This window comes from Cladosporium halotolerans (assembly GCF_011745625.1).
Source record: "Cladosporium halotolerans strain TM138-S3 chromosome Unknown Sca8, whole genome shotgun sequence".
NCBI classification, from domain to species: Eukaryota; Fungi; Ascomycota; class Dothideomycetes; order Cladosporiales; family Cladosporiaceae; genus Cladosporium; species Cladosporium halotolerans.
This window is the reverse complement of record NW_027191459.1, coordinates 415,535-435,256: the sequence shown is the minus strand read 5'-3', so window position 1 is coordinate 435,256 and position 19,722 is coordinate 415,535. Positions and strand designations below refer to the sequence as shown.

Below are 19,722 nucleotides of genomic sequence, written 5' to 3'. Positions count from 1 at the left end.
AGCCTTTCACTCTGCGCAGAACACGCCTCAACGCTTGGCCGCACGCAATTGCACCTATAGCACATAACTACAGCAAGCTAAGTCAAGCTTTACCGATAGTTATTATCGACACTGACTCTGACCAATCCCTCCAATCGAGCTCCTTCTCAAGCCTCGACGCCAAGAACCGTTGTGCGCAAAGCAGTCCATGCTGATCGCTCCTACTATGACGCTCGAGTATAGGACGTCCACTGGCGTCGCGGTTGTCCTCCATGGTCTTGAAGGCGATCTTGACTTCCTCAACCACCGCGCCCAGATGCTCAAAGGCGCTGTGCACCCTTTTTCCGATCGCAAAGTTCAAGAATCTATCAAGAAAGCTGCTACAGCTATTTACGAACAACAAAAGTTCACGCCAGACTATCATCAACGGGTATATTCGCCTTTAGTATTTTTCCATAGATTCCACTGACCAGATAGGTTCGCACGGGCGAGACACCCTTGGGCTGGTTCTTGTGCGCCGTCCACCGCATCGTGCCGTCGAGGGCTGAGTCGTACGTCAACTACGGGTGTCGCAGCAATACTTCCCTTCCACTCGAACATCTATCATCGTTGCCGCCATGGTTCAGAGACATCGATCCGAACAAATCCGAAGATTTTTCCGAATGCGACCTTCCAACCCTCCCTACCTCTAACATGCTACCGTTGGCTCAGTGGGCAGGCATCTTCTACGCAGTCGTCGGCGAGATCACGTTTCTCTATCATGATCTGAAATCTCGGTATGGCCAGCGAATGGAGCAGGGTGGAATCATTCTGCATGAACATGGCATGAACGACAACCACAATACACCCGTAAGCGTCTGGGATCTCGCACAGCTACTCGAGCTTCACTGGGCCATCTTGACAAACCCGAGGCTCCTTGCTACGCTTGACTACGCGGTTATGCAGCACGCGGCTATGCGCCGGAAGGATGGTGCCGTTCCAACGCTGCCCGAAGTCTTACAAAGCGATGGGCTTGAGGATATCCAGCAACGCTCTTATGCTGAGATCGCCCAAATGCTGGCAGAGAAATACGCACAGGACGTCAAGATTGCAGTACGAACAAATGTGAAGGAGGTCACAGAGATGCTCGCTTGCAACACAGCCATGCACGAGCGGCGTACAGAGCTCCAGAAGATCGAAACTCAAAGCAAAAAGGACGACTCGACTGAACAGAGTAGCTCAAGAAATCAACAAATACAAAAGACGGTCAGGGCAGAGATCGAGCAGCTGCTCACACAGTCTAGCCTTTCACAGCTTGACGCAGCTTCTGAGCGCAGCAGCCCGAAGAGACGCACAGAGCCCAAGGGCAGTCGATCCGCACGCAAAGAAGCCAGCCTCGCATATGTCGGAGAGCGCAATATTGGCAATTACAACCCATACCGCGACTACTCAGGCCAGCGCTACCCACAGGAGGCTACGAGCCGCATCGACGCACCCTCTCCCGCCCCGAAGAAACCCTACTTCTACGGCAGCACTCCCTCGAGAAAGCCACTACCGGCTAAAAGCACGCTGAGCGAAGAAGGACGTTCCCAACGAGAGAACGATCCGCAGCTGCAGAAAGCGTCGACGCGCACAACCAGCACGCGTCCGACGCCCCTCCTCTCCACCCAGCCCTCGTCCGACATCCACGAGAGCTTCGAAACCGCTCGCACCGGCCCCGGCGCCGCGTCCTCGTCAGACGGCGACGCGCAGCTCGTCGCCGCCACCAGCCCTCCGCCTCCCGCGCGCTCGCCGACCGCGCCGACCGCACCGTCGCCGTTCGGCCCTCAGGGAGACCCGCTGAACCCCGTTCCGCGGGCGAGGGCCGAGCAGCGGTACGTGTCGGCGGGCGGAGACGCGCCACTGCACCGCCGGGAGGTGCTGGGGGGCTTCGAGCTCCCCATGGAGGCTGGGGCGGCCGGCGCTACTTTCAGCGCTGGCAGAGACGAGCTGTTCGCTCGCATCTCGGCGAGAGAGCAGCTTGGGCTGGTGGCGCGGGAGGAGGAGGCGGCGAGGGGGAGGGAGGGGGAGAGGGAGAGGGAGGGGAGGGGGTCGGTTTGGCGGCGGGTGACGGGGAGGAAGAGCGGCGAGCAGAGGTAAGTTTTTTTTTTTCTTTCTCAGAGACGGGGGCCCGGGCAGCGCGGAGGCAGCGGAAGAGAGGAGCGTGGGGGAGGGGGCAGAGGGGCGGAGAGGGCGGTCGACAGTCGAAATAAAAATGAACATCTCAGCGGCATGCTTAGTCTCTCAGTGTTCTATGCGTGATGGTAGCAGCATAAGGTGTGATTTTGCGAGTGAGAAAGATGGCTGTTTCTCTTGTGAGAAGCAATCAATGTTCATCGTCTATGCCCGATGGTAGCAGCATGAAGTGCAACTTTGCGAGTGAGATGCAAGGCTGGCTCTCTCAGTGGAAGCAGCCATTCCAGGTAGTCTATAGGTGATGACAGCAGCACGAAGTGCAGATCTACGTGGGAGACATGAAATTATCTGTGTTCGTTTGTCTCAGGGGGAGCATTCGTTCGCTTGAGTCTATACGTGATGGCAGCGACTCCAAGTGCTCATCCTAGTGAGGAGGAATGAAGCTCTCCATCTCTCTCCCCCTCACACACTCTCTCAAGACAACTAGCTAATCTCAGTATGGGTGCGTTGGTAGTAGCTCCAAGGGCAACTTAGCAAGCGAAGCATGCGAGTGCTTCTCTCAAGGGCAGCAGATGGCCTCATTATCTCATGCTTGATGGTAGCAGCTTTGTGTGCGATTATTTTCTGAAAAGTATCGGAGGCAAGCAGTCTGAGCAAACTATGTGTGACATTCCGTGACTTCGTCCATCGCTTCTGCCCACTCTTCCCTCTCGGCCTGAGGCCATTTGGGCAGCGCACCATGTTCAACATGTAATACGTCGTCGACAGCCTCCGCAGGAAACTAACTCGTGCGTTTATAAAGCGACCCAACACTCTCGTCGACGTCGTCTACTTCCGCAGCCTGGCTGTCTTCGAGGCGCCGCTGAGAAGCTCTTCCCTTCCTGTCATTCGAACGGCCGGAACTGCCACCGCAGTAGCCTCGCTCGAATCGGCCTAGCGCCTTGTTTTAGAGCGTTTCTCTACCTTATTAGCCTAGGACCGAGAACCTGGCAACTCGTTCTTTTTTTCGACGGGACACCTGTGTCGCTAGTCGCGATGAGCATGGGCAACGCCCAAGCTGCGAAGGTCCACCTCTTCCGAGACCACTTGATGGCAGCAACAAATGCAAGTCCATCTATGACGCACATGGCTGTTGCTCTCAGGGAGATGAGAGATAACGATATTTTTTGAATGATGATAGCAGCTTCAAGTGTAAATCTATTCTCGAGGCACGAGGCTGCTTCTCCAGGGTCCAGTGAGTGTAGACAGTCCGGGCGAGATAGGCACAACTTCGTCTGCGAGTGACTGATGAAGAAGCGAAGACGGAGATTAAGACTAAGCGAATCAAATTAGCATTATCAACGATTTTCGAGCCATTGTCAACGGTTTCCCTATGCGAGAGAAGTTTCGCTTTTCTTCTGAAGGACAACGCATTTTGGGTAGTCTGTGCTCGATTACAGCAGCTTCAAATGGAGCTTGTGCAGGATCGGTTTCTATGCTTCGCAAGAGAATCACTCAACATCGTAAATCTAGGCATGATGACATTAGCTGAAACAAGGTGTTGTGTACACGGATCTGATGTATCTCTCGTAGGAAATGAAGGATCTCAGGCGTCTAAGGCAGATGGTATGAGCTTGGAGTGCTGTTCGTGGACGATGCAGGTCTCTTGTCTCTGCGAACATTGCTTATCGACCTCATTGTTATGTATGATCGAAGCAGCTCCGGGTTGCGTGCAATGCGGGAAATATGTACCCATCGCTTGATTCAAATTATGCAAGGCAATTGCTGCATGCAGGACGTTGCGCATACGATCAAGCGCACCAAAGCCTGTATGTACAATCTCCGCATGCGATGGAGCAGTCGGCTATGCAAAAGCGCCTTCAACAGCTCTCGCCACAGCCAAGGCAACCGGTGAATAAGTCACGATCCGATTATGCCCTGCATCATCACGTCAGCAAATCTCAGTCCAAATACACTCACCACCACGCGATCGAAAACTCACCTCCATGCTCCACAATCTGCACCCTCACCCTCGGCTTCCCCGCCTCCTTCACATCTAACAAAAGCCCACCATCACCAGCAACACACTTCCCCTCGTCTCCCAGAATCTCCGCGCAAATTATCTCCGTCTGCCGGAACGAGATGTCCATGTCCGTTTTCGCGTGGATGATCTGCAGCGCACCCATTTCGCGGGTTGCGATCGAGCCGTCGCCAGTCAGATCGTCGACTTTGTGCGTGAGGAGATCCTGGTTGGCAGAGAAACCGTTGTAGTATGCTGCGAGCCGTGAAGCGCTGGGCCAGATATCCGTCATGCGGCTGGTGAGAGCGTAGCCGAGCTTTGGGAACGGGCGGAGAGGGAGGAGGAGCGGGATGGTGCCGCCGAGGCGGTACGTTAGTAGGAGGGATGGGAGGGAGCTGAAGGGCGCGACGAGGATGACTCCTGCGAAGGCGGTGCGAGTGGCTATTTGATCGCCGGAGTTCAGCAGTGAGGACGATTCAGGGTCGCTGCGTGGGATGAGCTCGCTCGAGGGATTGGCGAAGTTGAGGGCTACGGCGCTCGATACCGCTGTCCCGAGGGACTGGCCGAGGAGGACGATGCGTTCGGGGGGAATTTTGGCGGTGTGCATTACCCAGTTGACGATCGCAGTGCCGTCGGCGATGAGGCCGGCTTCGGTGGGCGAGCCTGTTGAATGTCCGAATCCTCGATAGTCGATGGTTACAACGTGAGTGTTGGGTTGCAGAGCGAGATTCCTATATGTATCGGTACGCCAACCTTGAGCGACGTGGCCGGCATTTCCATGGACTTATTCGCCGGGACGTGTCAGCGTTGTCGATCGCAGGTGAACATTGAGAAGTCCATCGTTTCTTACAATTGATTACGACTCGTGCCGGTTGTTGCGTCGATGCAAGTAATTTGAACTGCAAAGTGTCTGCAAACTCCGCGACCGGCCCACTGGGTCGTTCTCCTTGCGAGAGAACTTGCTCATTCCGCAAGTACGTATCGATAGGCAAGACGTGCCATGCGTATAGCGTCTCACCGTCCGGTGTTGGTATGGTGAACGGCGTCACTTGGCCTCTCGAAAATCCAAACTGTTCGGCATCGTTGATATCATGCCAGAACAGCGAGTTGATCTTATGGGCATACAGAGCACTGTCGTCGTCAGTACCCTCTCAAGACAGTGATAAGTGTCGTTGGATTCACAATTACAATCGTTGAAGGGTCGGGGTCAAGAGAGCACCCAAGATGATCGCGTAGACGGCTACAGCCACAGCGCACCCAATCGCAGTCTTCGTGAGCAGCGATGAGGGCGACGGCATGATAGGCTCCCGGCCGACACAAACAACCACCGTCGTAGGCGAGCTGCAATTAGCCAAGAATAGCAGCACCACCGGTCAGCGCGAGTCAGGATAGACAGGCCCCCGTCGAGTCCAGTCGGTTCTCGAAGGATGTTATTCCCAGCGGCTGGGGTGCATGAACAGCGTGGCCTGCAAGCGCACGATCGCCTGGAGCCCCGCCAAGCCAGCGAGCCTGGGGAAAATGCGGGCGATGGCCGTCCAGACAGCCGGCCTCACCTGCAAGCGCCGGGGAGAGGACATCCGCCTGCACAACACACGCGATCCCCGTGGACGAGACCCTGCGGAACGGCCAACCGACCATCGCTATGCACCCAACGGCCGCCGCAGCAAGCTCCAGTCCGCGCTCACCGATATGCCGGCAGCCTCATGCCAATGCTAGTCCCGGCCGGCCACTGCCTGCCGGTCTTCCGTAACCGGTAATCCGTTCCCAGACCTCAGCTCATACCCCAAACACAGGGCACTGGAAGGGCGGGGAAGGTCTTGGGCTCTGGTCCAGGCCTTGCTTTCTGCTTGCCATCTGCCCACGCGACACGCCCGTTATGCCCTGGACACGCGTTGCCACTCGTTTGTTCTCCCCGGCACCGCTCACGGCGCCCTTCCCGTCGCCGCAAGGCCGCCCGCCGGATGGACATTTCGAGCATAGCCGTGGCGGCTGTGCCTGCCTCTCGGCCTTCGGAGTCAATGGTCTCGCGGAGCAGAATACGCGCGAGCCACGGGTTGTGCGGATCAGGATAGAGGCTTGGGCTTTGTTTTTTGGGCGGTCAAGTCAGGTACAGCTAGGTATAAGGTATCTCGGTCCTCCTGTTGCCGGACCCTCGATCATCATTCCTCTCCTCATCTCTGTCGTTAGTCTTCTCTCGTGTTCAAAGAACAAAAGCATATCTCAACCTCCAAAGCGATACACATTCGACAGTTCAACTACAAGACCACCTCTTCGCTGTCGCAAAAGCCCACAAAGCAGGAAAACACCTAACGCCCTCATTATGGCCTCCCTCATGCGCTCCGCCCCTCGCGCTCTGCGCCAGTTCCGCGCCCCAATGGTCGCTAAGAAGATCGCTCCCTTGACCTCCATTCGCACCGACATGCACGACCACCGCGACCCACCTCGCGGAAACCCCATTGTCTCCGACCGCCCGCCCCCAGACCCTCCCGTCGAGGAGGCCGCTGCGCTCAGGGACAACTACAAATCCGGATCGTACCTGGGTACCACGAAGCGTCTGCCCGAGTTCAACCTGAATGACAAAGTCGTCCTCGTCACTGGAGCCGCTAGAGGTCTTGGTCTCGTCCAGGCTGAAGCTCTGCTCGAGGCTGGTGCAACCGTCTACGCGCTTGACCGTCTCCCCGAGCCGAGTGCGGATTTCTACAGGGTGCAACAGAGAGCGGCTGAGGAGCTTGGTGAGTGTTCTCTCGAGGTTATCTCTTGAACATTTGGCTGATTGAATTTCCAGGCAACACGCTCCACTACCGCCAAATCGACGTCCGAGACGTCCAAGGACTGAATGCGGTGGTCAAGAACATCAGCGACCTGCAGGGCAGACTGGACGGCCTCATCGCTGCTGCCGGCATTCAGCAGGAAACTCCGGCGATCGACTACACGCAGGCAGATGCAAACATGATGTTCGAGGTCAACGTTACTGGTGTGTAGCTGGGACGATCATGTTCTTTGCGATACAGGCAGCTGACTTTATCCCAGGTGTTTTCATGACCGCACAAGCAGTCGCAAAAGAGATGATGCGCTGGGGCAACGGCGGCAGCATCGCAATGATCGCCTCCATGAGCGGCACAGTCGCCAACCGAGTACGTTCGCTCTCCTCCTTCACATCCCAACTCCCATCACAAAACTAACACACCCTCTCAGGGCCTCATCTGCCCCGCCTACAACGCCTCCAAAGCCGCCGTCCTGCAGCTCAGCCGCAACCTGGCCTCCGAATGGGGCTCCTTCGGCATCCGCGTCAACACCATCTCGCCCGGCTACATCCAGACGGCCATGGTCGAGGCGCTCTTCGAGAAGTACCCGGAGCGCCGCCGCGACTGGCCCACGCAGAACATGCTCGGCAAGCTCTCCGTGCCCGAGGAGTACCGCGGCGCCGCCGTCTTCTGCATCAGCGACGCCAGCAGCTTCATGACCGGCAGCGACCTGCGGATCGACGGCGGACACTGCGCGTGGTGATTCTGGCGCGAAAACGTTGCCTGACCTTCCCGTTTTTCCTTCAGCGAATCTCCGCGTTCCAAGCGTCTTGTTCCAGCGTTTTCTTAGTTCACAGCGTCGTAGCAGTAATAGCAGTCCTAATACCAACTCCCACACTCCGCATACTCCTCCCCTCACTTCCCCTCCCCGACCTCGACCCCCTCAGCCACAGCCCCCTCACGGCCCTTGAAGTGCTTCTGCTCCACCCCCATAAACCTCCTCTGGAACAGCACCCAGCTCGTGACCAAGAAAATCGGCACCGCGCAGATAATCGCGATCACCCTCCGCGACGCGGCGCGGTATCGCGGGTCCAGGACGCCTTCTGTTGCTGCGCGGAGAGAAGCGGCGGCGCCGCGGGCGGGGTTGGGGGGTTCCGGGCGCGGGTTGGGATTGGAGGGTGCTGAGGTAGTGGTCGTCGTGCTGGTGGGTGTCTTGGGTTCAGGGCGAGGAGGGGGAGGGCCGGGTTGGAAGGGGCGGGCGGGTGGGGGGTGCGTTGTGTAGGTGCGGAGGGTCCGGAGGGGGAGGAGGCGGTGGGTAGGGCGCATGGTTGCGTTGGTCGTGTTTTGGAGGTGAAGGTGGAGGTGAGGTGGTTGAGGGAGATATGGGTTTGAGAGGACGAGAGATGGGAAAGTTGGCGTGTGGCGGTGCGGTGCGGTGTGGCTTAGGCGACTGGACTGACTTCGCCCTCACGCGTGCACGATGCAGCACGATTATACCTCCTCATTGCCGCTCGCACTTTTTGGCGTTTCCACGCAAATTTCCTATGCGTTGTTTTTTCTTTTGCCTGTCTGAATAGTTCCATTGAGGTTTCCTGTAATCTACGACGATTATGGAGGGGTCGCACCTACTCTGAGAGTATATAGTACCCGCGATAGGGGTCCCGGCGAGACCGGGATGATCCAGCGCGGCCATGCCAGCATGTCAGCCGCGGCCTCGTTGCAGTTGCCGGTGTCGCTGGAAATCATACTGTTCGCGGTGATGGCCGAGGGAACGCGCTCTTTCTGTTGAGGGCAAATTGTCACGGAGGGCTACGCCCCACCGAGATTGAGCTATATGAGCCCCTAAAGATCAGAATGAGCATATGTCGAAACATGCTGGCTTACTTTTCTCGGCGTGTGCTTGATGGAAAAGCTTCTCCGTAATCAAAATACGAGTATGAGGCACTACCATCTCCCGTGGATATTGGGGACAGTTTCCGCCAGAATGTGCCGGCAAAGCAATACGACACCATAAACTCCCGGATTACGAGTGGAGATTTGGGCCTGGGAAGGATGGTAGAACGATGAGAGATCGAATCATATTGGGGATACAAGTGCGGGCACTTGCTTAGGAAGCAGCAGCCTCTCCGTCGAAAGCTACGCGATGGAGGTACTACTATCTCCTATAGATATTCAGTGCGACAATCACCAGAGAAAGCCGGGGAAACATGGCGATGCCACTCTGGTTGATGGGTGGATACTTATAAGCTCGGCAGGGATGATAGGACGGTAGAAGGCTTGATTGCGCTGGGGATGCTCGACATTCTCGACGTCGAACACGCATCTCCGCCAATAAACACCCATTTGAGCTCCTATCATCACGCGTAGAGGTTTCAAATGTGATGCTTACCGGCGAGAGAGTCAAAACTCGAAGGCGACAGATTCATACAGGAAATCAAAACCACATCAAGAAAACAGGCCAAAAAGCCAACAACCAGTAGCCGACTCAAATCAAAATCTTCTTTGGACCAAGTAAATAGGATAACAATGAGACTGCTGACAGCAGCTCTCTGGGCTTGCCATTCCCCGGAGAGCACCTCTCATATGAGCGCTTAGGACGAACGTTCCGCGCTATAAGATACTCACTGTGCTGCGGCCAGAGACTCCCTTATACTAATCCGACGTTATCAGAATGGGGAGATGCTTCACTAAATCCTGGCGAACGTTCGTACTTTCTAAGGACCAAGTAAGTAGAATAACAACGAAATAGCTGATAGCAGCTCCCCGGACTTGCCAATTCCCGGAGAGCACCTCCCATATGAGCGCTTAGGATCCTGGCGTGACGAGTGCGGTCACCCCATCACAGCAGCGTCTGGGCCATAAATCCCAGAACGACGGCGAACAAGGACACCGACAGACTCCGCGCATCACCCTCGTACGGGGATGGTGAGGGCGACCCACCGACTCCCATCGTACCGTTGCCGCCCAAAGTGCCATTCCCAGGGCTGCCGCTACCGCATCCCTCCTCGCCCAGCGTGCCCATCAACTCCGGGAACAGCTGCGTCGAATTGCGGTCCTTGACGATATATCTACAGATTGTCGCCGAGCCGTTCAATACGCTCTCGATCTGCTCCTCTGTGCACGTCGAGCCGGGATCGAGTGTGTAGCAGAACTGCAGCGGCTGCTCGAACTGCTCGTTGCGGAACGCGAGCGTGTCCGCGGGCCCGGAGCTGGAGTAATTGCTACCTGCGCCAGTCGTGATTTGGCCGGTGGCGACATCTTTGTTGAAGAGCACCCGCATGAAGATCTCGTATGCTGTCTCTGGCTGGTAGGCGGGCACTTCATGTCCCGCTTGGTAGACGCGCGAGAAGGAGAGGTTGCCGTGTTGGCGGACTTGGCCGCCTGTGTACGTGGCGTTGGTCTGAATGCCGGCGTAGCCGGAAGCAGCAAAGGCGCCTGTGGCAGAGTAATTGATTGCGAGGGAGACGAGCTCGCCGCCGTACCTGGGCGGGTGGCGTTAGTAAGTGATTCCGCAAGGTATCCTGGGATTTTGGAAAACCCACCAATTGCACGCGTAATCCCTGTCTCCGTACACGAGCGCGACTTTGATTCCGTTGTCAAGTAGATATGCGAGGTCATCGAGCCAGCCATCGCGCGGATAGTCACCAATACCTCTGAACGCCGCGCTCACGGTGCTTGAGCTCTGCGTCCAGTTCAGTGGGACGCCCATACCTTCCTGCACATGCTGTTGGTTTAGGAAACCCTCGTAGAAAGATGGCGGGGTGGGAGCCGGATCGAGAGTAGCGATATCGTAGTAATTTCGTCCGCTGTACAGCACGTACGGATTGAGGACGTTAGCTCGACAGAACGTCTCGGCCGCTTCGCAGATGTCGTTGACGGTGGCGTTGGTACCCAGATTCTGAGGATCTCCGACAGCTGCGGCTTCTCTGCAATCGATGATCTGATCTTTGCAAGCTCCAGGGCGCTCGAAAGAGTCCGTCATATTGCGCCATTGGGTTTCATTCACCGCTTCAATGCCGTAGGTGTTGTTAAATGCCATCGTCGGGTATGCAGGCCACTGTACCAAACGGTCAATGCAACCGTTGATGATCATCAAAGTATCGATGTGGAGAATCGCGTTCTCCCCGTCATCGTCGGTGAACGTCCCATTTTCAATTCTCTGGTTCTGTTCCTCAAAATAAGATGCGAATGCGGGACCATATCTGCCACCCTATGTTTTGTCAATTTCGTTCAATCGATATTTGAGGTCAGTCGGGCTTACATAGGATTCGGTAGCTATAGAGATGCGAGAGTCGTTAGGATAGTACGCCGGGAACTCCTGAGTGAAAGTCTGCAAGAAATGCCAGGCAGCTTTGGCGGCATTCACAGACCCCAGAGCAGTTTGATTACCATCCTGCGACGGGTACGTGCCAACTAAGAATGTAGCGTTCTGCTCCGGCACAGTGTCGTTCAGCAGCTCGACATCACCCGTCACAAGGTTGTTCGTGATATTCTGCAAAGTATCGTAGCTGAGGCCCACCTGCACGGGTTGGTCCAGGAATAGCATGTTGACCTCGTTACTCCATGAATATTCGCTCAAGTAAGTAGAGTTTGAGTCGGAGTGAACATAGCATGGTCCATTCTCAACGAAAAGACCAAGCATAGAGGAGCTACCTGGCCCGCCGTTCATCCATATAGCCAGAGGAGCATTCTCGGGGCTCTTGCGAGCTTCGAAGAACCAGAAAAAGGTGTTGATGGGATAGTCCTGCTCTTCGCCCAAGTCGTCCAGACTACCGGGTGGGAGATGGACATAGCCGGTATAGCTACGTACGCCTTCGGTGGTCTCACAAATGTCATTCTGATCCCATCAGTACAAAAGCTTGATCAATCTGACCGTCTTCTTACCTCTTTCCAACTCAAGCTGACCCCGTCACCGAATCTCGATTCCTTCACGGTGACACCTTCTGGCATAGATGGGAATTGAGCATCGCCAAGGCCTGCCAGCGCCAGTAGCGATACTGTACTCGTTACGCCAAAATATTTCATGTTCTCGACTTCGTGTCCAGCAGGAAAGAAAGTGACAAAACTCGGAGGAGAATGGGAGGGCGCTCGACGAGAAAAACAAGCAGACTCATCTCATAAACTTTGCACTTCCCAATGACACATTGCATGCATCTCAACTCCGCAGATAACACGACTATATCCATGTCCATTGGTACTACCTCACCAGTGCCTGTCGATCCCGGAACCCAGTGTAACCACAACACCGACGATCATGGCGATGCGCCTCCGATAGACGGAAAGCGGCAGGTACTACACATAGGCCAAGCATTAGGAATGTCTCGGTTGATTAGTGCCTCTGTTTTGAGAAGGTGGAAGTGTCACCTGGGCAAGTCCGGCAAGACAACCCCGCAAGGACGAAAGTGGAGACGCTGGACTCCGAAGCTTGCTTGCTGTGAACTGCAACATCGCGTGGGGTGAAGGCTCGAGTCAACCTTAAACCGGGCGGTATATGTTCCGTAGATTTAGATTCGCATACCAGTTCGGTGATTGAAAATTTTGTCCTGTTATGAAGGCTTTTAAGCAGATGCGGCATGGCATCCATCACAGATCGAAGTCATCAGTAATCCATTCAATGAGCTCATGGCAAAAGGAGTGTCCGAATACAAGCTATAGAGGTGTAAAGCTCCAACACACTCCCTAGGAGCGCATTACCCGCCCGATGGTAGACAGAAGGGAAAGGCCAACGTCCTCGTTAGCATAATAAGTCACATCAGAATGAAAAATCACACACTGGCACCTTTGGGGCCGAGCAAGGGCGTTCTGTGGGCGTAGCCAGACTGGCTGCGCCAGCAGTCAGCAGGCGTTGTTATCGTCCTCATCCTTGAGCTCGACGGTCATACATATGGCCGCGACCCATCAAAGGGGAGTTCTTAGTCTGCTGTACCACGATCGACGAGCGCTGGATGCCCAAGTGGCGCGGAAATCGTGGTTTGAGTTAGACATACGGCGGCCATGGGTCCCAAAAGAGGTTTTGGCGGTATTTTATCCATTAGTCGTGACTGGAGCTTGCCGGGAAGTTTATGAACGCCAAAGATTGGGAGCCAGATGAGCGAAAGCCGCAGCCAGTAGCAGTATGGCGGGCATTAGAAGTCATTCATATATCCGGGGGTATCATAGTAACTCTACTGATCGACGTCCTCAAGCCTTCGCCTCCTCTTCGCTGCTCTCGTCAGCGACAAGGCTCACACCGCCTTCGGCTTCGTCGTCGAAGCCGGCGAACTCCTCATCACCGCTACCGTCAGCTTCTTCCTCGTCGTCGCTCTCGCCAGCCTCGGCCTCATCTTCGGCCTTCCTTTTCTTGCCAGTCAGACCGAGCTTCTCATCGCGACCTTGAGTCTCCTCCTCCTCCTTCTCCGCGCCCTCGGCCTTCGGAGGCGGCATGTACCAAGGGATTTTGCCGCGTAGGAAATCATTGATAACCTGCTTGGCAATACCGTCGATGTCCGCCTCGCCACCCTTGATCAGCCTGCCGCTCTTCCTGGCGATAAGCTCAAGGAAGCGTATGGACTCGTCCACGCGGGTCTTGTCTGTCTTCTGCGCCTCCTCTTCTGGTGTTGCAGTAGACTTCTCCTCCCAGCCCTTGATGTCATATGTGCGCTCAAGGTGACGAGTCTGGCACCGCTTGAGCACGGCAGGAATGTATTGTGCAGGGTGCTCAACATTCTCTGTGCGGACAACACCACGGAGGAGGATGTCTTCCGGTGTGTCGGTCATGCTAGGAGGCACACAACCGGGGCAGTCGATGAGGTAGATGCGCTTCATGAGTGTGATGTACTGCCACACCTTGGTCTCACCAGGAATAGGCGCGACATTGCAGACCTTCTTCTTGCGTAGTGTGTTGATGATGGAGGATTTACCGGTATTCGGGTAGCCAATGAAGCCGACCGAGATTTGCTTGCGGGAGGAGTGAAGGGCAGAGAATTGGCGGAGGAGAGAAATGAGAGAGCCCTTGCCGAAAGAGTTGGTGATGGAGGCGTGGAAGGCGAGGGTAGGGTATTCGCGAGAGAGGAGCTTAACCCAGCGAGCCTGCGTCGAGTCAGCGACAAAATTCAACGCAAGGATTGCAAGAATAAATGCAATGTGTCAAAACCAGAAAAAGAAAATAGAGGTGTTTGTCCCAAGACTAAGCAGTCCTTCACGTTGGCCCGCGCGGAACGCAGGCTCAAGATCGCTACTCAAAACAGGGACAGGCTCTCATCCCTAAGGCGACCAAACAACAAAACGCTGTTTGATCTGGGCGGGCGAGATATTGATCTGCCAAAGTTGTAACAGATTCCAACCATTAAATGGTGGCCTAGAAGCGGCGCTGGTATGGTACCCTGACAAAGAACTGTGGCGTGATCTGCGGGCTGAGCGCAGGAGAAAAAAGGGCGTAGGGTTAGAGGAAAAGGAAAATAAGGATCGTCACGTACCGCTACGTTCGTAGGAACCAGATCGCACTTGTTCAGCAGGAACAGCAGGTGCTTGTGAGGTGCTTCTTCCCGGATGTATTTTTCGATACTCCGACAACGGGTGCCCAGAGGATCTCTTGCGTCCAGCACATGGATGACCACATCCGACGAATCGATGACCTTGTAGAGTTCGTTCCAGATTCGCTTGGATTGGCCTTTTGTGAAGATAGCCTCTCGTGCGGTTGTGAGCGCGCCAGCATCAGGCAAGAAATATGCTTGGTCATTTTCAGGCTCTTCGTCCAGAGTTTGACCAGAGAGCATGGCCTGCTCTTTTCGTCTCTCATCGTAGGTCTCGAGATCGTTGCCGCTTGCGGCAGCCAGATCCTCGATCGAGCTGACAGCAAGCTTAGGCCTCTTCCTTTGTGCGTTTGGTCCAAAAGTGTCCCCGAACTTTTCGCCTTCGATCTTGATCTTTGCAGCATGCTGCAGGAGACCATCGACTCTTTCTTTACCCTTGTTGTCGTTGATCAAGCTCATGGGAAGCTTGTTCTGCTTCAGCAAAAACGAGTAGGGATCCTTCTTCTGCTCTTCCACCGCCCCTCGGAAAGCGGTCAGTGCGTCCTGGCTGATCACGCGAGTGTTGGTGAACCATTTCCTGTTCGGCTCGATGCGTGCAACGGGCGTCTCCTTGCTCTGATAGCTGGCGGCCTTGGTTACGTCGCCACGAGCGTTGTGCTCTGCCTTGCCCTCTTTCCAGATGTTAAGCTGCTTTACGCGCTTGCCACTGCGGTAGAAGTTCTCGCCCTTGACACGGACGTTGCCCATGCCGTCTTTGCCATCCTTGCCCTGTCGCTCGCGACGAGTGGCCTCCTTCTTTCCAGTACCCATGGCTACGGCTGTGTCGTGCCTGTGTGGGGAGAAGGTGTAGTTTGCGGGAGAAAAAGGCAAAGATTGCCTGATGTCTCGCGTGGAAGAAGTTGCAGATCGCCGAGGCTTTGAGGATTTATTTCTTCCAAGCGTCCGTGCTTGAGAAAGCGGAAGTTGTGCCAAGCCGCATGCTGCGCTCACTCCCGACAACGCCGCAGACCAAGCCGACTCCCAGCAGCGCTTGCGAGCCCGAAAGGGAAATACGCTCTGCGATATCACTCCATCCGCCAAAACACCATGCCTCCTCGAACCGCTTTGTCGACGCCTTTGCGCGCCTGGAAGTGCCCATCATGCAGTCAGCGGACCTTTACTTCTACTGCTGGGCGCGCATCAGTCGGCCCTGAGCACCCTCGCTACATTAACTTCCCGGAGCCGCCGCAACAAAACGCACCACAGCACAAATGGATGAAGGGTGTCCTTCCCGTACCTCGCGATGTCTTTGGCGGAAAGGGTGCAGGAGACCAATCCAGCGAAGAGGCTCTCGCCAGGAAGACGAAGGCCGCGGAAAGGCAGCGCGACCCTGAGAAGGGCAGCAGAGAGGCGTGGAAAGCCAGGATGGCTGAGCAACGCAAGCGTAACCTGAGGGAAGGTGTGAGGGAACTCAAGGATCGGCAACAGAAGACACGGAGGAGAATGGAAACGGCACAAGCCGAGAAGTACAGGGAGCAGGACGAACTTCTCTCCCGCCCTGAGCGCGAAGACGAGCGCCTGACAACACCATCCCATGGCCTCGATCTTGACGCCCTCTATCACGGCCAGGTGCCTGACCCCTCACGCCAGACTCGCCTAGCTCTCAAGCGCGAGCGTAGTGCTGCGTTCGAGGCCACCCGCACTGCCGAACGTCTCGACTCCGTCAACACCCTCTACTCCCATGCCCGCAATTTCATTGTCACTCCCAAACAGCTTGATGAGGCTGTCGAAAACGCTTTTGGAACCAATGACTTCCCCGTCACCTTCGGCGACCGTGGTGAAGGTATGAGCATCTGGGAGACTGGCAAACCTCAGAGCGTGCAGGACATGCTCAACCGCGCCAACAATGCACGCAGCTCGAAGGCGATCGAGAGCGCAGGAGGGTACATTGCAATCAACCAGGAAAGAGTCAGGAGGATTGCGGAGGCGCTTACCGGCGGCAAGATGGACACCGACAACTTTTGAGTGCGGGTAACTTGTGCGAGAATATCGCGCGTTGCTCGCTGCAGGCAATCTGTGTCTCAGTGTGTATGAAGTACTTGTACAATAAAGCTGAAAATTCACCATCACCTAAATGTCACCTTTGAAAGGAGTCACAGAGGGACGACGTCCGGCCACACTTTTGGTCCGAGGAATGATATCGGGTACACGGTGGTCGGCGTTGAGGAAGATGCTTCTCGTAGACTCAGATTCACCTCACTAGTCAGTCTGGTGGCTTTGACGGTCCATGGGTCTTGTATTGAAAATCATATGATGATCCAGTGCACAATAGTACATACATCCCTCGCGTGTCCGAAATTTGCAGGCTTTGGAGGACTACGACGCGCTCCATCGAAGTCAACATCCTCACTTCTCCATATAACAATTCAGCCTCGACAGCCGATTACAAAAAAGCAGCACCAGCAATTCCTTTTTCTTCCGGAGAATAGAGAAATCTAGATAGAATGTCTTTATTAAAAAACCTCATGGACCTCACTCTCTGAGTGGGCGAAGGATACTCAATCGTTCATCATAGCGTTGGCCGAGCCAGACCGCAGATATCATCAACCGAACACCTCCATCATGAAATCGTACTTAATCCGCATCCCCATGTCGCGTGCTTTCGCAGTAAGCAGGTGACAACGATCAGATAGAATTTCGCCGACAACCGGGGTGCCGCAATACTACGTTGGAAAGCCAAGTCAGCAGGTGTACATCTCAAAAACCTGCATCAGACACTACTCACGAAGACGCCGACTTTCTTCTCAGTGATACCCGCATCTACCATGTCCTGGAAATGCCTCTCTAGGATGTCGTCGAAGTCCGGGCGACCAAAATGGCTGGGCTGCTTTAGTCCAGTGAGAGCCGAATAAGGCGCTGCGTCTGTACGATAGCTGTCGAGCAGATAACGGAATACGTGCGTCGAGATGTTCTTGCGCTTTGCGGTGATGTGCGTGTTGATGTTGAGCTCAAGGTTGCCGTCGTCTGCTAGAGGGCGAGCGCCTTCACTCGTGCGGTTGAGCAGGTCAGAGAACCACAGGAGATTGTTCTTCTCGCGGACGGTCCAATGGAAGTCTACGCGGCGCTCAGGGTTGGGGTGCTTGGATGGAATCTGCTCAGAGTTGGGCTTTTCTTCGTCCGAAGGAGCCAGAGTCATGCTGCTCGGGCGCGACGGGCGGCGGCTCGCAGGACGAGACCTTGACCTCGAACCTTGTCTAGAGCCGCTGATGCGTACTCTTGACTGGCTGCGACTGCGGCTCACGGGAAATGAACGAGATTGCCGGCGTTCTTCCCAAGGATCTGAAAGCCCAGTAAAATGGTCTTCGAGATCGGCGAGGATAGCGGAAAACGGCGTGATCCCGATGCCGCCTCCAATAATGATTGAATGAGTGTAGTCATAGAAGCGCTGAGCTGGCGCGCCGAACGGTCCGTCAATACCAACTCGGATGTCTCGGTCCTCTGGCAGGTTTTTGAGCGCTTTTGTCCAGTCACCCTCGAACTTGATGTGGACGTGAAGTACATCATCACGGCAGTATGATACAGTGAACGGATGCCACTGAAAGAACGAGATTTCAGGTACCTGGAGCAGTATGTACTGTCCAGCACTGTATTTCCAGTCTTTCCCACTTGGGTGCTTGCAGGTGAGGAGTACGGCATCGGTATCCAGGACTTTCACCCTAGCTGGCACCTTCATGAAGCCACGAAGAAAGCGCCAGGAACGCTCAAATAGCACTAGCAGTGTTGGAAATGCTAGCCAGTATCCAAGCATTGGATGTTGTAGAAGCATTGCAGTTCCATGAGCGCACAGCATGCCAATCATGGGAAACATTAGCAAATGGCCGAGCTGGAAAATCTCATAGCTCTTGCTCCTGATAAAAGGCATGCTGAACAATGAAATGAGCCAGAACAGGGCAAGCGCCACGATGCCAGTCCAACCAGGAAGACTGCGAACGTAAGAGGCATATGAGCGTGGCACTGCATCTGGTCCGAGAACTTGAGCTACGGCGTCCTGGCGAGAGGCGCGAGATCCTTGCACTAACGTGCCACTAAGATGCGCAATGGCATGCATGGTTGCAAGGACAAGACCAGCTATGCTCATGCGGATGTGGAATTCTTGACTAAGGTCCCAATTGATGAAACGACTGATCAAGTAATTTCGCCGCAGGAAAGTTGAGAAGTGCCTGCTCATGCTCAACAACATAAAGAACAAGGTCGGGTATAGCGCGCCGGCAGCCAGCTTTGCGAATCCAACTCCCAGTCCATATGCATCGCGATACGTTTGGCCAAGGAAGTAGGTCAAACCCTGCCAAAGGCCAAATCCAAGTTGCAATGCCACGACGAATGTCATAAATAATATCATAGGGCCATGGACGGCCCAGTATGCGCGTATTCGTCGCCGCATCGGCAACCTTAGCTCTTTCTGCTTGTCTTCTTTGTCTTGCTCTGAACTGTCGGTCTGCTTCTGACTGGGTATCCTGAGTTTCTTCACTCGCGTCATGAATTCATGTTTGCCAATTTTGGAGTCGCATTCAGGCAGTAGCTGACACAGAAAGGCGTGCAGGCCGTCACCTTTGTGATTCTCATTTTTCTCCAGATCTCTCCGGGAAGGATGCAAGATGTGGTGTTTCTTTGGCTCTGGAGCGAGTTCCTTGTGTACTTCGTGTAGCTTTGCCTCTAATTCGTCGAAGACCACATATCCATTGTTGTCCCGATCCAGATCCTCGAAGAAAGCGTTGATCTCATCGTCAGTAAGAGGCTTGTACTCTTCACTGGCGACCTGAATTGGCTCAAGCATGTTGAGAGTAATCGAAATCACCCCCTTCCAACAACAAGGCTCGCAAGATTCGAAAGCGACAACAGAAAGATAATAATACCTACCTTTCAGCGAGCCACGGCGTCATCGTACCTGAATAGGGCGCCCCATAAGGCTGCGACAAGGCCTCGCCCAGAGCACCGCAGACTTCAGCGTCATGGCATTTTGGCTCCAACACTGCTGCCCAGAAGAGCATTGCTCGGCAAGATCGTCAGCGATGGCGGAAGGTCAAGAAAGTCGCTGGCCAGCGGAGCCACGGCGCGACTGCGCGCCAATCGGCAGTCTCCTTGATGCCTTGGCAGTTTCCGCGGCCAAGCGATCCTGTCGATAAGGATGCCCGTTGTTCTCTACTCACAAGCAGCAACTCGAAGTTGCCCAGCATGCGACGCGCATCAACCTGCTCTAGCAACATGAGCGCTTCGACCTGTGCCTGTTAGTCTTTTCTTGTCTGCGCGTGTCGCCAACTACGCTCAGCAGCGCTACCTGCTCCAGACCTTGTCTCTG

General features: G+C 55.0%; 8 protein-coding genes across 8 annotated transcripts; 3 read left to right on the top strand and 5 right to left on the bottom strand.

Annotated features, from left to right (window-relative positions):
* Positions 1 to 45: 45 nt before the first annotated feature.
* On the top strand, positions 46 to 2,097 carry WHR41_03287 (uncharacterized protein; the record flags this gene model as incomplete). Its single annotated transcript, XM_069371893.1, has 2 exons — positions 46 to 409; positions 457 to 2,097. The coding sequence occupies exons 1-2, from the start codon at positions 188 to 190 to the stop codon at positions 2,095 to 2,097; spliced, it is 1,863 nt and encodes a 620-aa protein (XP_069231242.1). The 5' UTR covers positions 46 to 187.
* Positions 2,098 to 3,521: 1,424 nt separating this feature from the next.
* WHR41_03286 (uncharacterized protein) lies at positions 3,522 to 5,621 on the bottom strand. The gene is made up of 4 exons (XM_069371892.1): positions 5,321 to 5,621; positions 4,983 to 5,263; positions 4,115 to 4,915; positions 3,522 to 4,050 (listed from the first exon to the last, which is right to left on the bottom strand). The coding sequence occupies exons 1-4, from the start codon at positions 5,428 to 5,430 to the stop codon at positions 3,977 to 3,979; spliced, it is 1,266 nt and encodes a 421-aa protein (XP_069231243.1). The 5' UTR covers positions 5,431 to 5,621; the 3' UTR covers positions 3,522 to 3,976.
* A 282-nt stretch (positions 5,622 to 5,903) lies between these two features.
* Positions 5,904 to 7,782, top strand: WHR41_03285 (uncharacterized protein). The gene is made up of 4 exons (XM_069371891.1): positions 5,904 to 6,864; positions 6,918 to 7,106; positions 7,163 to 7,266; positions 7,328 to 7,782. Exons 1-4 carry the CDS (start codon positions 6,009 to 6,011, stop codon positions 7,637 to 7,639), a joined length of 1,461 nt encoding a protein of 486 aa, XP_069231240.1. The 5' UTR covers positions 5,904 to 6,008; the 3' UTR covers positions 7,640 to 7,782.
* A 9-nt stretch (positions 7,783 to 7,791) lies between these two features.
* On the bottom strand, positions 7,792 to 8,202 carry WHR41_03284 (uncharacterized protein; the record flags this gene model as incomplete). Its single annotated transcript, XM_069371890.1, has 1 exon — positions 7,792 to 8,202. One exon carries the CDS (start codon positions 8,200 to 8,202, stop codon positions 7,792 to 7,794), a length of 411 nt encoding a protein of 136 aa, XP_069231241.1.
* Positions 8,203 to 9,356: 1,154 nt separating this feature from the next.
* WHR41_03283 (uncharacterized protein) lies at positions 9,357 to 12,170 on the bottom strand. The gene is made up of 4 exons (XM_069371889.1): positions 11,761 to 12,170; positions 11,138 to 11,713; positions 10,419 to 11,086; positions 9,357 to 10,358 (listed from the first exon to the last, which is right to left on the bottom strand). Exons 1-4 carry the CDS (start codon positions 11,899 to 11,901, stop codon positions 9,716 to 9,718), a joined length of 2,028 nt encoding a protein of 675 aa, XP_069231246.1. The 5' UTR covers positions 11,902 to 12,170; the 3' UTR covers positions 9,357 to 9,715.
* A 672-nt stretch (positions 12,171 to 12,842) lies between these two features.
* WHR41_03282 (uncharacterized protein) lies at positions 12,843 to 15,260 on the bottom strand. Its single transcript, XM_069371888.1, has 2 exons — positions 14,331 to 15,260; positions 12,843 to 13,944 (listed from the first exon to the last, which is right to left on the bottom strand). Exons 1-2 carry the CDS (start codon positions 15,195 to 15,197, stop codon positions 13,057 to 13,059), a joined length of 1,755 nt encoding a protein of 584 aa, XP_069231247.1. The 5' UTR covers positions 15,198 to 15,260; the 3' UTR covers positions 12,843 to 13,056.
* Positions 15,261 to 15,473: 213 nt separating this feature from the next.
* WHR41_03281 (uncharacterized protein) lies at positions 15,474 to 16,391 on the top strand (the record flags this gene model as incomplete). Its single annotated transcript, XM_069371887.1, has 1 exon — positions 15,474 to 16,391. One exon carries the CDS (start codon positions 15,474 to 15,476, stop codon positions 16,389 to 16,391), a length of 918 nt encoding a protein of 305 aa, XP_069231244.1.
* Positions 16,392 to 16,642: 251 nt separating this feature from the next.
* WHR41_03280 (uncharacterized protein) lies at positions 16,643 to 19,200 on the bottom strand (the record flags this gene model as incomplete). Its single annotated transcript, XM_069371886.1, has 2 exons — positions 16,643 to 17,089; positions 17,152 to 19,200. The coding sequence occupies 2 exons, from the start codon at positions 19,198 to 19,200 to the stop codon at positions 16,970 to 16,972; spliced, it is 2,169 nt and encodes a 722-aa protein (XP_069231245.1). The 3' UTR covers positions 16,643 to 16,969.
* Positions 19,201 to 19,722: the final 522 nt, after the last annotated feature.

What these genes read in the sequence shown, in the direction of transcription:
- WHR41_03283 (XM_069371889.1), bottom strand. Translation starts at nt 11,901, where the DNA reads ATGAAATATTTTGGCGTAACGAGTACAGTATCGCTACTGGCGCTGGCA. An exon ending in TCAGCTTGAGTTGGAAAGAG is followed by an intron (nt 11,714 to 11,760) that starts GTAAGAAGACGG and finishes TGATGGGATCAG; the next exon opens with AATGACATTTGTGAGACCAC. An exon ending in CTATAGCTACCGAATCCTAT is followed by an intron (nt 11,087 to 11,137) that starts GTAAGCCCGACT and finishes GACAAAACATAG; the next exon opens with GGTGGCAGATATGGTCCCGC.
- WHR41_03282 (XM_069371888.1), bottom strand. Translation starts at nt 15,197, where the DNA reads ATGGGTACTGGAAAGAAGGAGGCCACTCGTCGCGAGCGACAGGGCAAG. An exon ending in TGGTTCCTACGAACGTAGCG is followed by an intron (nt 13,945 to 14,330) that starts GTACGTGACGAT and finishes GACTCGACGCAG; the next exon opens with GCTCGCTGGGTTAAGCTCCT.
- WHR41_03286 (XM_069371892.1), bottom strand. Translation starts at nt 5,430, where the DNA reads ATGCCGTCGCCCTCATCGCTGCTCACGAAGACTGCGATTGGGTGCGCT. An exon ending in ACCCCGACCCTTCAACGATT is followed by an intron (nt 5,264 to 5,320) that starts GTAATTGTGAAT and finishes TGACGACGACAG; the next exon opens with TGCTCTGTATGCCCATAAGA. An exon ending in GCAGATTGTGGAGCATGGAG is followed by an intron (nt 4,051 to 4,114) that starts GTGAGTTTTCGA and finishes GTGATGATGCAG; the next exon opens with GGCATAATCGGATCGTGACT.
- WHR41_03285 (XM_069371891.1), top strand. Translation starts at nt 6,009, where the DNA reads ATGCCCTGGACACGCGTTGCCACTCGTTTGTTCTCCCCGGCACCGCTC. An exon ending in GAGAGCGGCTGAGGAGCTTG is followed by an intron (nt 6,865 to 6,917) that starts GTGAGTGTTCTC and finishes TTGAATTTCCAG; the next exon opens with GCAACACGCTCCACTACCGC. An exon ending in GCGGCACAGTCGCCAACCGA is followed by an intron (nt 7,267 to 7,327) that starts GTACGTTCGCTC and finishes ACACCCTCTCAG; the next exon opens with GGCCTCATCTGCCCCGCCTA.